We start from the raw sequence: 11,892 nt of genomic DNA on the forward strand, positions 1-11,892 counted from the left end.
GAGCCGGCCCGCCAGGCCGCACCTTCTGGAAGGCGGCGAGCGAGCGGCTGAACGCCCGGGACACGCAGCGGGACCGGGACAGCATCGCGGACGCGGCGGAGCCGAGGGCGGGCGGACACCGGATATGGGGGCGACAGCAACCGGAAGCGAGGCGGGCCGCGGCACTCGCCGCGCGCGAGGGGGGCTCGGAGCGAACCATTGGCCGGGGGGGGGTCTGGGTGCAGCCGCCTGCTGCCCAACCGAAGCGGCGCCGCTGCCCCAGCCCTCGCCGCGCCGCTGGCCGGTGACTGTTCGGTCACCGGGTCGGCGCCTCTCTCTCCCGGCCCCGGCCCCGGCCCCACGCGGAGGGGACGGGAAGGCTGGCCGTGGCCCGCGGCGCTCCCGTGCAGGGACGCCTGGCTCTCGGGCCCGGAGCCTCGGGGACACACGGGAGGAGAACCACCGCGCCTCCGTGGCCCCAGCCCCGAGGCCGGGCCGGGCCCGCGAGCCCGCCGAGGGCGCCCCGCGCTGCAGAGCGGCCCCTGTCCTGCGCTAACCCTCCTCCCCCGCGCCCTGGGTGCTCTCCTTGGAGCGCGCTGTCCCAAGAGACAGGCGCTCCGTTCCCCGCGGCTGAGCGACCGCGGAGAGAACTGTGAATGAGTGACGAGGGTCCTGCTGGGCTCTGTTTCTTTGTTTTGTTTTGTTTTGTTGTTTCTGTTTTCCGGTACCGGGAATTGAACTCACGACCTTGCCCTTGCCAGGCAGGTGCTGTGCCGCTGAGCTAAGTCCCCAGCCCCCTTGGGCTCTGTTTCTGGTTTGCTTGTGGTGCTGGGAATCGAACTCAGGACTCTGCGCTTGCCCGCAGGCGCGTGGCCGCCCAGCTAGATCCCCGGCCCCGGCCTCTGCTTCTCGAGTCGCCCTGCCTGATGCTCAAGGCCCTGGCAAGGGTCTGCGTCGCACCCAGCCGCCGACGCCTGCCCTGAGATCCTGGAGCAATCGCGGAGCTCCTGACCAGAACGGCCTTCACCTGGCCCGTGTCCTGCGCCTCGTTCTCCCTTGCTGGTCAGGCTCCCGCACCCTCCACGCCTGTCACAGGGCCTCCGAACGCAAGCCTAACCCCGACATCCCGCTGCAAGTCTTGCAGTCGCTCCTCTGTATCTATAGGATGAAGTCCAAAGTCTTACGCCAGGCTAAACACCTGATAATCTGCCTTCCGGGTTCTGACCGTCTCCCTGCATCCTCGCAGACCCCGAGCTTTAGTTGTACCACACTGCTGGCCGTCACCCAGCGTCCCCCCAAGCGGTGCCTCACTCCTGCGCGGCTCTGCGTGGGCTGTTCCCTCCCATTCGCCTGAGGACTTCTAATGTTCCTTAAGTCTCTCTCTAAACCCCTTCTTAATGCCCTCTGGCAGTGTCAAGATACTTTCTTTATGCTTCCAAAGTACTGTGTGTGTATCTCTCATTATGTTGTAATGCCCCGATTACTTATCTCCTCTAATGAGGGAGTGGCGGCCAGGAATTCTGGCCACAAAAGCCTTTGGTATTCTATAGGTACCCAGTAAGTGTTTGTGAAGTGACTTAACACTTGAGGCTAACATCCCTGCTGGACACAGCTGAGAGGTCCAAGAACAATAATAACCAGGAGCTAAAGCAATCCTCTGCTGGAGTTGCTGTTAATGTTTCTTAGGTAGCCCTTTTCTTCACTTGTGTGTGTGTGTGTGTGTGTGTGTGTGTGTGTATGTGCGCGCGCGCGCGCGCCCCACCGCATCCAGCGTAAAATTTAAAAGCTCATGCCTGGTTATAATGTACCAAAGTATTTCTCCTGGAGTGTTAGTGATTACTCAAGTTAATCTTAGATTTTACAATCAGATACCCACACACACACACACACACACTTGTGCATGGTAGCGCGTGAAGTCCCTCTCAGAGAAAGAGGTTGAAATTGATTTCCTTAAAATTAATGTATGCGCCCCTGTGAGAGTTCAAGGTGCAACCCAGTAATAGGCTAATACTCTTCTGCATTTAGTCTCCCAGGTGCAACATTGCCTACTTGGACAGGAGTTCATGAATATAAGTTGTAGCAGGGTTCTTCTTTTTCACTGTAAAATATTTGACCAACATGTCAATCTCGGGGTGTGTTTTAAGGAACCATAATATAAGGAACATTCATACTCACCACACAGCGTAAGGAAGGGAAAAACCCAGTGTGGCCCTCCCGGGTGGCCAGCCCCTGTGAACCTCACGTGTCAGCCACCCCCTGTTCTCATTGCAGCTTCACACTTGCACACACGTTATTTTGCTTTTCCTTTTTTTGAGGCAGTGTCACACTGTGCAGTCCAGGCTGGCCTCAAACTTGCGATCTTTCTTTTTGAAGTTGAGAAAAAGATGTGTTTACTTTCAAAAGGATTAAGTGGCTCCATTAACAGAAAACACCACAGAGTGATCACCTCACCTTAATACAGAATTTTTTGTTTGGTTGGTTTTTTTTAGAGGTGCCAGGGATTGATCCTAAGGCCAAGGACATGTAGACAATTTGCATAACACTGAGCTATATCCTCAGCCCTTTTGACTTTAAAACAGGATTTGCTAAATTACCCAAGCCAGCCTCAAACTCAAGATCCTCCTGTCTCAGCCTCTCAAGTGGCTGGGATCAGGCATGGACTACTGAGACACAGCATTCTTTTTCTTCACCTTGAGTCCCCCAGTACACTTGCATCCTTGCTGGTATGCTTATTTTTTTTTCTTGCATACTTATTTGTTACTCACCAGACGCTAGGTAGGGCTATACCTTTCCTTCTACCTCTGGACTCCTTAAATTAGGCACCAGGCCCTATAGTCATTCTATAGCACATGTGATATCTAGATTCTATCTTTCCATTCAATTGTAATTAAAACTGATCGATGAATACACAGTGAAAGTAGGCATGTTTTTAAGTCCCTGCCTCCCATTTTTGAACTTACATGGGTCACAGCGCCTGTGTCTGGCCTACTTCTCAATCGTTTGGCATTATGTTCTGAGGGTTTATCCATACTCATTTTTATTGCTGTATTTCACACATTCAGTCCATTTCCCAAGCTGAAGGAGAAGTGCAGTTTGGGGTGAGGGGGTCGGGGCAGTGAGTTCTCCTCCTGTCTGCTGGGCCTGTGCACTTCTGCCCCAGCCACCAGCCTCCCCCAGTGTTCCAGCCTCTGCTGCAGGGACAGGCCACATGGCCTCTTCCTTCTGCAGATCCCAGTTGCCTTGTTTTGGTGCTGAGCAGAATTGATGCTCAAGGGACAGGGCCCTTTGGAGCTGCCTCGCTGAGGTGCTGGAAGCAGAGGTTAGCAGCTTTCCACTGGAGACCGTGGGAGATGGGCAACCCTGTCTCCTGATGTTCCAAGGGCCCTGGAGGCTCTCAGCAAGGACAGGCGGATGGCATTTCGGGATGGTCCCTGCTGAGCTGGCTTTCCAAGGCACCTGAGTTGGGGTGGAGGTGGGAAATGACAGGGGGTAGCCAACCAGCTCTGGCCCTATTTGCATATTCATAAGCCCCCCCATGCTGGTTGGCTGAGGTGAGAAATCCCCACTGTCCCCAGCAGGGTGGGTCTGTCAGATGGTGCCTTGTGCTGAGAGAGAAGGGCCGGAGGCTCCCCTGGCCCAGCCGCCACACCAGGCCCACCTGGCAGGAAGCAGGGAAACCATCATCACTTCCTGACCCTGGCTGTCTGACCCAGCCCGACCCCTGCACTCCTAGGGACCGGACCTTTCTGCAGACGTCTGTGTGAGTAATGCCGTCGCGTCCCCTTGCCTTGCCGGAGCCGCTGTTACTGTTACTGTAGGATGTATGCTGCGAAGGTGTTCAAGTACGTTGTTAACGTATTGTTAATAAGTGGTCATATCTGCTTCATCCATTTTGACTGGCTGAAGTAGTTCCACGTACATGTCAGGCCCAGATATTTCCCTCCCTGATACCTTGCTCTAGGATACCCAACGTGCATTTCAGGAGTCTCCCCCGCTTCTTTATTTTCAGGGCTGGGGATTGAATCCAGGCAGGGCATTTGCCCTGTGCTATATCTCCAGCTCTTTATTCATTTGTTTATTTTTATTTTTACACAGGGTCTTGCTAAATTGCCTACATTAGGGCCGAATTTACAGTTTTTCTGTTTTGGCCTCTCAGTCCTAAAATTACAGGTCTGCTCCACAGTGCCCAGCTCCGCAGCCCTCCTGAAGCTGTCTTGCATGTTCCTCTCTTCCTCTGTCTTTTTCTGTCTGTCAGTGGTGTGGGGCGTTGAACCCAAACCTTTGAACTGAGCTACATCCCTAGCCCTTTAAATGCTTTTTAGTTTTTTTGAGACAGGATCTCACGAAGTCACTAAATTACCTAGGTTGGGCTTGAGCTTCATGGTCCAGCCTCTCGGACTGCTGGGATTACAGGTATGCTGCAGCACACCTGGCTTTGAAGTTCCTCTCTCATGAGATCCTGCAACAGTCTGTGTGTGTGTGTGTGTGTGTGTGTGCGCGCGCGCGCGCGCGTGATTAACCCCAGTCTAGAAAAGTGGAACCCAGCAGGAAGTGTGTCTCCAGCGCCTATGGCTGAGAGCCCCGACTTCTGAGTCCCAGCCCGGGCATTGGGACAGCCCCATGAAAGCATCTCTGATGTGTAGGTGGTCTTTGCCCCTCATCGCAGCCGACAGCAAGGTCAAGGGGACTTTGGGCATGTCCCTGCACTTCTCTGGGCTTGTCTCCTCATGCATTACTGAACAGCAGGAGTCCCTAACACTGCTCTGTGATAATCTCAGAAGAATAGGAAAAGACAGAGTAAAACGTTTTTCACAAAGCTCAATTTATTTGCCTGTTATACATTCTCTCCTTAAAAAAAATCAGGATGAGGGCTAGGGATTTAGCTCAGTGGCACAGCGCCTGCCTGGCAAGCGCAAGGTTCTGAGTTCCATTGCTGGTACCGGAAAAAAAACAAAAACAAAAAAAATCCCAGGATGCTAAAGACTTATTTTCTTGTATGAAATACAAATGATAGAAGATCATAATCTTTTGTATACTTATTTTTTGTGCCCTTCACTGCAAAATAAAATGCCAGCAACTGTCTGGTGGGGCTGGTGTCCATGTTTTTTCCTTTTCATTCTAAAAGTCTGGAAACCACCCACTGTACCAGAAATTCCCTGGGCTGGGCAGCGCTAGAGTGCTATGACCATGGGGCTCTCCGCACTGCCTTCGACGGGGAGGAAAGTCCCATCGGAGGAGTGCCTGGGTGTGTCATCTCCTGGGGTCCCCACCACAAGCCGAGGGGAGGGAAGAACTGAAGAGGGAGAGAGGCTGTCAGGTTTCGTAAGGTCACGTAGGTCCAGCAGCTGGGACATCCGCAGTTCACAGCCCACAGCGCCACAGACCGCCGGGGCGTCCAGCTCAGTTGTGTCCTGTCTGCTCATGGACAGGGCCGTGTGACCCGAGCCCATCTTCAGTCTGACCCCTCTCTGCCATCAGCTGGTGCAGGCACGGATGAGTGCCCTGGGCCTGCAGCGCAGTGGAGACAGTGCTGGGGCTTCTCATCTTAGAGAAGGAGGCAGACCTGAAGCTGTAGATGAAAACACCTCCGCACTGGCTAGAAATGCCGTAGAACTCTGAGACGTGCTACCCTGATCAAGGCTAAGACTTGGCTGGGTCCGCTAAGTATTTGGATGGGAGGCTATTTAGGAAAACCTTGGGTGAGTCAAAAATGTATCATATATAAATGTGATTAGTTATGAATCCCAGATGAAGGACCCTTAGATTCTATGGTATCTGCACAAGATAAGGCATTTTCCTCCATTTTCTTGAACCATACTGGGGATGGCATTTACTAACGCACAAGGCTGGTCCAATTGGAACACAACTGAATCTAGGAAATGAAGTGCTTCAAGGAATAATCTTGATTTTTTTCAACAAAATGTGGCAGGAACTTTATCAAGGAAATAACAATAACCCTTCTTTTTTTGTCTTTTTGAGACAGGGTCTCACTATGCAGTTCAGGCGGGCCTTGAACTCACTTCGTAGCCTAGGCTGGCCTCGAACTCGTAAGGAGCCTCCTGCCTCAGCCTCCCAAATGCTGGGATTACAGGCATGCGCCACCACGCCCGGCACAATGACCCTTCTTATATAAATCCAGTTTGAGTCTCAGTGACAGTGATGAGAATGAGCTGCATCCTGCAGACATCACCACGTGCCTTTTAGCTGAGGCCCCCATAGAGCCCACCTGCTGTGTCTGTCGGTGCCACACCCTGGCTGCACTGTGGTGTGGCCTAAACGTGCATGCACCACAGAAAGGACACAGCCTGTGGGCTGCGGGGCTCTCCCCAGCCAGCCCCACAGCAGCCTTCCCTTTTGCCCACCCGCGCAGAGCTTCGGCAGATCTCCAGGGTTGTTCCCCGGGAGGGCACAGATGTGCAGGGAGAAGGGCTGCAGGCCCAGAGGTCTGTGCCTGAGGAAGCCACACACCCGGGCCGCCTCTGCCCAGTGTCTGCCAAGGGCTCCTGCACTTCAGCTGACGGGGCGGCGCACAGCTCCTCCCTCTGCCGTCCTCTCGCGCTGGACTTCACCCTCCTTTTACATTGTTTGGTTACACAAATTTGTCATCATCTCTGAGCTCTGCACTTACATTTGTAGCTAAATCTGATTCTCCAGGGGGCTTTTTATGTGTATCTGGAAGGAATCAATATAGAAGCAGTAAGAGAAGATACAGCTGTTGGGTTTTTTTTAAAAAAGCAAAAACTTTATTTTCTAGAGCAGCGTTATGGTCACAGCAAAAATCAGTAGAAAGCAGTGATTTCTCGTATGTCCTCTTACCTCCTTCAACAGACATAGGCTCCCCATAGATGCATTTTTTTTCTTTTTGCAGCACTAGGGACAGAATCTAGGCATGCTCTACCGCTAAGCTACATACCGAGCCCTTCATTTTTTTTTTTTTTTTTATTCTGAGGCACAGTATCATTAAGATGCCCAGCTGGACTCAAATTGTGATCCTGTTACCTCGCCTCTCCTGGTGCTAGAACTCCACGCATGCACCACTGTGCCTGGCTACAAGCTTTTAATTTTAATTAACAAAGGCAAAGGTTGCCTTTTTTAAAGTTAAAAAGTGAAAACATGCATTGAAAAGAAGAAACGTAGGAAAAGATTACCCGTAGTTCCATCACCTATAAATAATTATGGCTAACGTTCTGATGTACTTTTTGTTATCCTTTTTCTTTGTATTTTTGTATCTAATTTTCCCTCATGCTACCTCATTATTATAAAACAATGTTACATAAACTCTGCTTACATGAGGTTTCCATTTGTATAAGGCAGCATCATGTAGCTGGCACCATATTTTATAATTTATTTAACCAGTTCCTACGTTTACAGCTAACACAGGGGTGATCATCTCGGACGCACGTTCATGGGTACCGCGACCATTCTCTTGCCTCAACTTCTAAATATAGAATTGACTGGAACAGACAAGCATTTTTAAGTTTCTTAGTATATACCACATATTTTGTCCCAAAACATATGAAAAATGAGCAATATTACTGAGAAACAAAGAAATACAAAAAGTGCAATAAGACTTCCATCTATTGTATTGGCAAAAATTTTAAAAAACAGTGCCTAGCCAGGCGTGGTAGTGCACAGCTGTAATCAGCATTCTGGGGAGGCTGAGGCAGGAAGATTGCAAATTTGAGCCCAGCCTGGGCAACTAAATGACTTACTGGGACCATGTCTCAAAATTTATTTTATTTTTTTTTGTACCAGGAATCGAACTCCGGACCTTGTGCTTGCCAAGCAGGCACTTATGCTGCTGAGCTACATCCTTGGCATACATCTCAAAATTTAAAAAATAGAAGAGGGCTGGGGGTGTAGCTCCATGGAAGGCCATAGGTCCTCTTCCCAGTGCAGGGAAGGGTTAAGGGCAACACTCGGTGTTGACGAATATAAAGGATCACGTGTTGTTTTACAGATTATATCAGGAGAGAAAATCCAGTACTCAAAGGTAGGTATAGAGGGCGAGAGATATAGCTCAGTGGCGCAAGCACCTGCCTGGCAAGCGCGAGGTCGTGAGTTCGATTCCCCGTACCAAAAAAAAAAAACAAAAGGTATAGAGACGGGAGGTGCGGCTCAGCGGCAGGACACTTGTGGAGCAGGCACCAGGCCCTTGGTCAGCTCTCCCAGCACCGCTGAGTATGTGTAAGGGACAAGTGGACACATTCTTGTGCAACTTCTACTCACTGAAGTAGTGTGCACAGCAGAAATCGAATGTCCTTCTGTCCCTCATCTCCACCCTCAACCACTACATTTCTGGAGGGCAGCTAGGGGAGAACTGTAAAAATGTAACATGCTCAGTCCCTGGCCCTGGCAAAAAGAAAAAAAATGCATTTTTCACTGCTAGAAGTACAACCTAAAGGAATGAATGGTAGGTCCCCAAAGACATGTGCCGGAAAGTAACATTATTCTTAGTAACAATGGCTATTGCCATGTGCCGAGCTCTTCTGAAAACATCACAGACTTTAACTCTTTGGATCCTTAAAACATCCCTTCATAACAGTAGGAATTAGGGTTATTCCCATTTTCCTGGGTGTACAGAGGTCACAGAGCCAGTTAAGAGGCTTGGGAGTCTCAACTCAACTTCCAGGGCCATACGCTTACACTACTATAACAGTGAAAACTTAACAAGGAATCTGTCCATCCAAAGAGAACTTACTAATAAATTATGGTGGGCAGCCTCAGTGGCACAGAGCCTGCCTGGCAAGCGCGAGGTCCTGAGTTTGATTCCTGGTACCAATAAATAAATAAACAATAGTGGATCTGTATGATTACTATCAGCTTTCATGGTGTTATTGAGAACTGATATTCACTGCCATGAAAGGAAAAAAGGAAATTACAGAACTCTGTATGTGTAATACCATTTTGGTTTTTTAACAGTTACACATTTTATATACATGTACCAACTCCTCACTGAGGAATGTGATCACTATGCATTGCAAACATGTACTAATAAAATTTTTCAAAGTTACACAATTATGAGAAATTACGTAAATTCCTCTCTATACAGAGAAGCACGTTTTTAAAAATGCATACAAAGGCCAGGCATGGTGGCACGGGCCTGTAATCCCAGCACTCAGGAGGCAGAGGCAAGAGGATTGCTGTGAACTGGAGGCCAGCCTGGGCTACACAGTAAGTTCGAGGCCAGCCCGAACTACACAGCAAGACCTTGTTTCAAAAAAAAAAGCATACAAAAATGTTAACTGGGTTCAATCCCTAGCACCACAAAAACAAACAACAAAAATGTTACCTCATTTTTTGGGGGAGGCAGTGGTATGGCTGTCTTTCTTTTTTCCTTGTCATACATTTCTACACTTGGGAAATGAAATGATCCTGCGTTACTTTCAGAATCTAAGAAAAGCAAGACAGCTGTTTGTCAAGAGTGGCGACCACTGCTGCTTCTCAGCACATGAGAGGGTGCTGCTAGTTAATTTTCACACAGCCTGCTTCCCGCGGGCCCTGCCCGACCAAGGCTCTGGGTAGCAAGCTGACCTCAGCTGGGAGGTTTCCTGTTTCTCAGCAGCACAGGCGCAGTTCCCATGACTGCCCGGGAGAGACGGGGGTGGACGTCCCTGGGCACTGACCACAGCAGAGTCTGGCTGGCTTTGCAGTTTCAGGATACTTCTGTTCATTGTTGCTTCGTTAAATACACTGGCCCCGTCTCTTGCCCTATGCTCTCTGCCTCTGGAGCACACAGACTACATGGAAGCTCAGGAACAATAACCTGAATAACTCACAAGGAAGTTTGGCAAGGTGGTGGTTGTACACTCCTCTAATCTGTCTACCTGTCTGTCAGTACTGGTTCTGTTCCATGCACAAGGTCCTGTGCTAGGGGCTTGAGAGATCTGAAATAATTAATGTATAGCTGCCCTTTAAGGTTTGCAGAGGGATTGATTGCAGGGCTTCCCATGTAAATACAAAGATTTAAGAACATTCAAGTAGGGTAATGTTTTCACGGAACTACCCCTACTCGCCAATACACTTCAGATCACCTCTAGGTTACTTATGATTCATATGGGATGTAAATGCTATGTAAATGCTGTATTTTTTAAAAAGAATAATGTCAAGAAGGTGAATGTCTGCATATGTTCATTACAGATGCAGTTTGCTAAAAGATTTTCAATCTGAGCTGGGTATGGTGACACATGCTTGTGATCCCAGCATTCTGAGAGGCACGGTCACCAATCCGAGCCCCGCCTGGGCAATTTAGGGATTTAGCAGGACTCTGTCTCCAAAACAGAGCTGGGAAGAATGTTCTATGGAAGTCCTGGTTCAGTGCCCTAGTACCGCAGAGTAACTACTTAATTAATTCAGTCTGGTTGGTTGACTCTGTGGGCGCCCGTTGTGCCCTCACTGAGACAGAAATACAAACGAAGCGCCCGTAGAGCGATCCCTCCGACCGAGCAGACATCACTTAGCCAGGGCGGCGGTGGGCGGCGTTGGACACAGAGGAGTCCCCCTCACAGTCTGCGGGGAAGACGGGGAGGCTTCCGGGAGGAAGCGGCGTCCAGGCGTGTTCCGAAAGCGGGAGGGGGCCGCGCGCCGAGGGCACCGGGCAGCCAGGAGGCGGCTGAGCCGGGCTGCGGCCCCTGCGGGCGGCGGGCGGCTGGCAGAGACGGTTTCCACCGGGCGAAAGAACCACATTTCCAAAACTTTGCGCCACTGCAGCGTCCCTGAGATAACAGGCAACCGGAGGGGACTCCCCCGGCTCCGACCCGCCGCCTCCCTCCCGCCGCGGGGGAGCTCAGTGCCGCCCGGCTCTGCTCCTTCCTGTGCAAGGGCGGAAGGACGGCGCCCAGAGAGTCATCCGTTCTTCCCAATTCAAGGAATTTTGAGGGTTTATTTATTTTATTTTATTTTTGTAATATTGGGAATTTGCACTGAGCTATACCCCCAGCCCCCAGCCCTTTAAAAAAAACATTTTTTTTGAGACAGGATCTTGCGAAATTGCCCAGGCTGGACTCTAACTTGAAATCCTCCTGCCTCGGTCTCCTAGAATACTGAGATTACAGTCCTGAGCCATCACACCTGGCTTCAACTTTTATCTTCTGATGGCAGCAGAAATATGCTGCTGTTTGTCCGATCTTGAAAAGTCCCGTATTGATTCCTCTACTGAGACAGGGATGATACAGGACCTCCAAATAATATAAGGGAAATAGCCAGGCGTCCAATAAGCCGAGTTCATGGTCTCTAAAACCAAAGAATTAAAAAAAAAAAAAAAAAAAAGAAAAGAAAGAAAGAAAGAAAGAAAGAAAAGAAAATTGAAGAGTTAATTCTAGGAACAATCCTAGGTTAAGAGTAGGAAGTGTTTACTGAGAGAAAGCAAAGCTTCTGTCTGAGAGAGAAAGAAGAGGTCCTGAGTGGGTGGCCAGGGACCCTACTTCTCACGCGGGTTTGACAGAGTAAAACCGTCAGGGGAGGCGGGCCTAAGGTGGGGCAGAACTACAATGAACCAACAAGATTTCAAGTGTGGTCACTTGGGTGAGATTGATTAGGTGGGGATAAGCGGGGAAGGACTGGGCAAGCGCGCGTGGGACTGACGGGGACTTCGCTCCGAGGCGCGGGCTCGGGAGGTCAGGTCCTGCGCCCGAGGTGACAGGACGACGCCCGAGTGAACACCAGGCACCGCTGCTCCTCTCAGGGGGAAGTACGTGGTGCGGGTGTGGCCGGTCCGCTTTTCCTGGAGGCCTGGCCCGCGGTGGTGCGCCTGCGGTCGCGGTTGGACTCCACGCTGGCCTCTTGAGGGCCCCCCGCTGTGCCCGCTGCACGTCTCCGAGCAGCTTCGCCGGCCTCTCGGAGCGGCCGCAGTCGTGTGCCCTGGGAGTCCCGGCCCTCGCGAGAGCGCCTGCGGGTCGGACTGCTCCCTCACGC

At 50.7% G+C, this 11,892-nt stretch overlaps 3 protein-coding genes across 3 annotated transcripts in view; 2 read left to right on the plus strand and 1 right to left on the minus strand.

The window, feature by feature from the left end:
- The window catches only part of Dlst (dihydrolipoamide S-succinyltransferase (E2 component of 2-oxo-glutarate complex)), a gene marked incomplete in the record, with an annotated part of 20,466 nt that extends 20,305 nt beyond the window's left edge, over positions 1-161 (minus strand). Inside the window, 1 exon segment of the mRNA XM_013507173.1 lies at positions 23-161. Within this exon segment, the coding sequence (XP_013362627.1) occupies positions 23-85 (63 nt within the window).
- LOC106147146 (translation initiation factor IF-2-like) lies at positions 125-1,653 on the plus strand. The gene is made up of 3 exons (XM_013507117.1): positions 125-523; positions 773-1,041; positions 1,144-1,653. The coding sequence occupies exons 1-3, from the start codon at positions 125-127 to the stop codon at positions 1,331-1,333; spliced, it is 858 nt and encodes a 285-aa protein (XP_013362571.1). The 3' UTR covers positions 1,334-1,653.
- Positions 1,654-6,261: 4,608 nt separating this feature from the next.
- Positions 6,262-11,892, plus strand: part of LOC106147147 (vegetative cell wall protein gp1-like) — a gene marked incomplete in the record, with an annotated part of 8,201 nt that continues 2,570 nt past the window's right edge. The window contains 3 exon segments of the mRNA XM_013507118.1: positions 6,262-6,422; positions 10,384-10,706; positions 11,644-11,892. Of these exon segments, the coding sequence (XP_013362572.1) occupies positions 6,262-6,422; positions 10,384-10,706; positions 11,644-11,892 (733 nt within the window).

Source organism: Chinchilla lanigera, unplaced genomic scaffold (assembly GCF_000276665.1).
Source record: "Chinchilla lanigera isolate Chin_1 unplaced genomic scaffold, ChiLan1.0 scaffold00122, whole genome shotgun sequence".
Classification (NCBI taxonomy): Eukaryota; Metazoa; Chordata; class Mammalia; order Rodentia; family Chinchillidae; genus Chinchilla; species Chinchilla lanigera.

Coding starts and splice junctions, on each gene's coding strand:
- LOC106147146 (XM_013507117.1), top strand. CDS start 125: ATGGGGGCGACAGCAACCGGAAGCGAGGCGGGCCGCGGCACTCGCCGC. Junction 524..772: donor CGCGCTGCAGAGCGGCCCCT/GTCCTGCGCTAA, acceptor CTAAGTCCCCAG/CCCCCTTGGGCTCTGTTTCT. Junction 1,042..1,143: donor CGCCTCGTTCTCCCTTGCTG/GTCAGGCTCCCG, acceptor CTGTATCTATAG/GATGAAGTCCAAAGTCTTAC.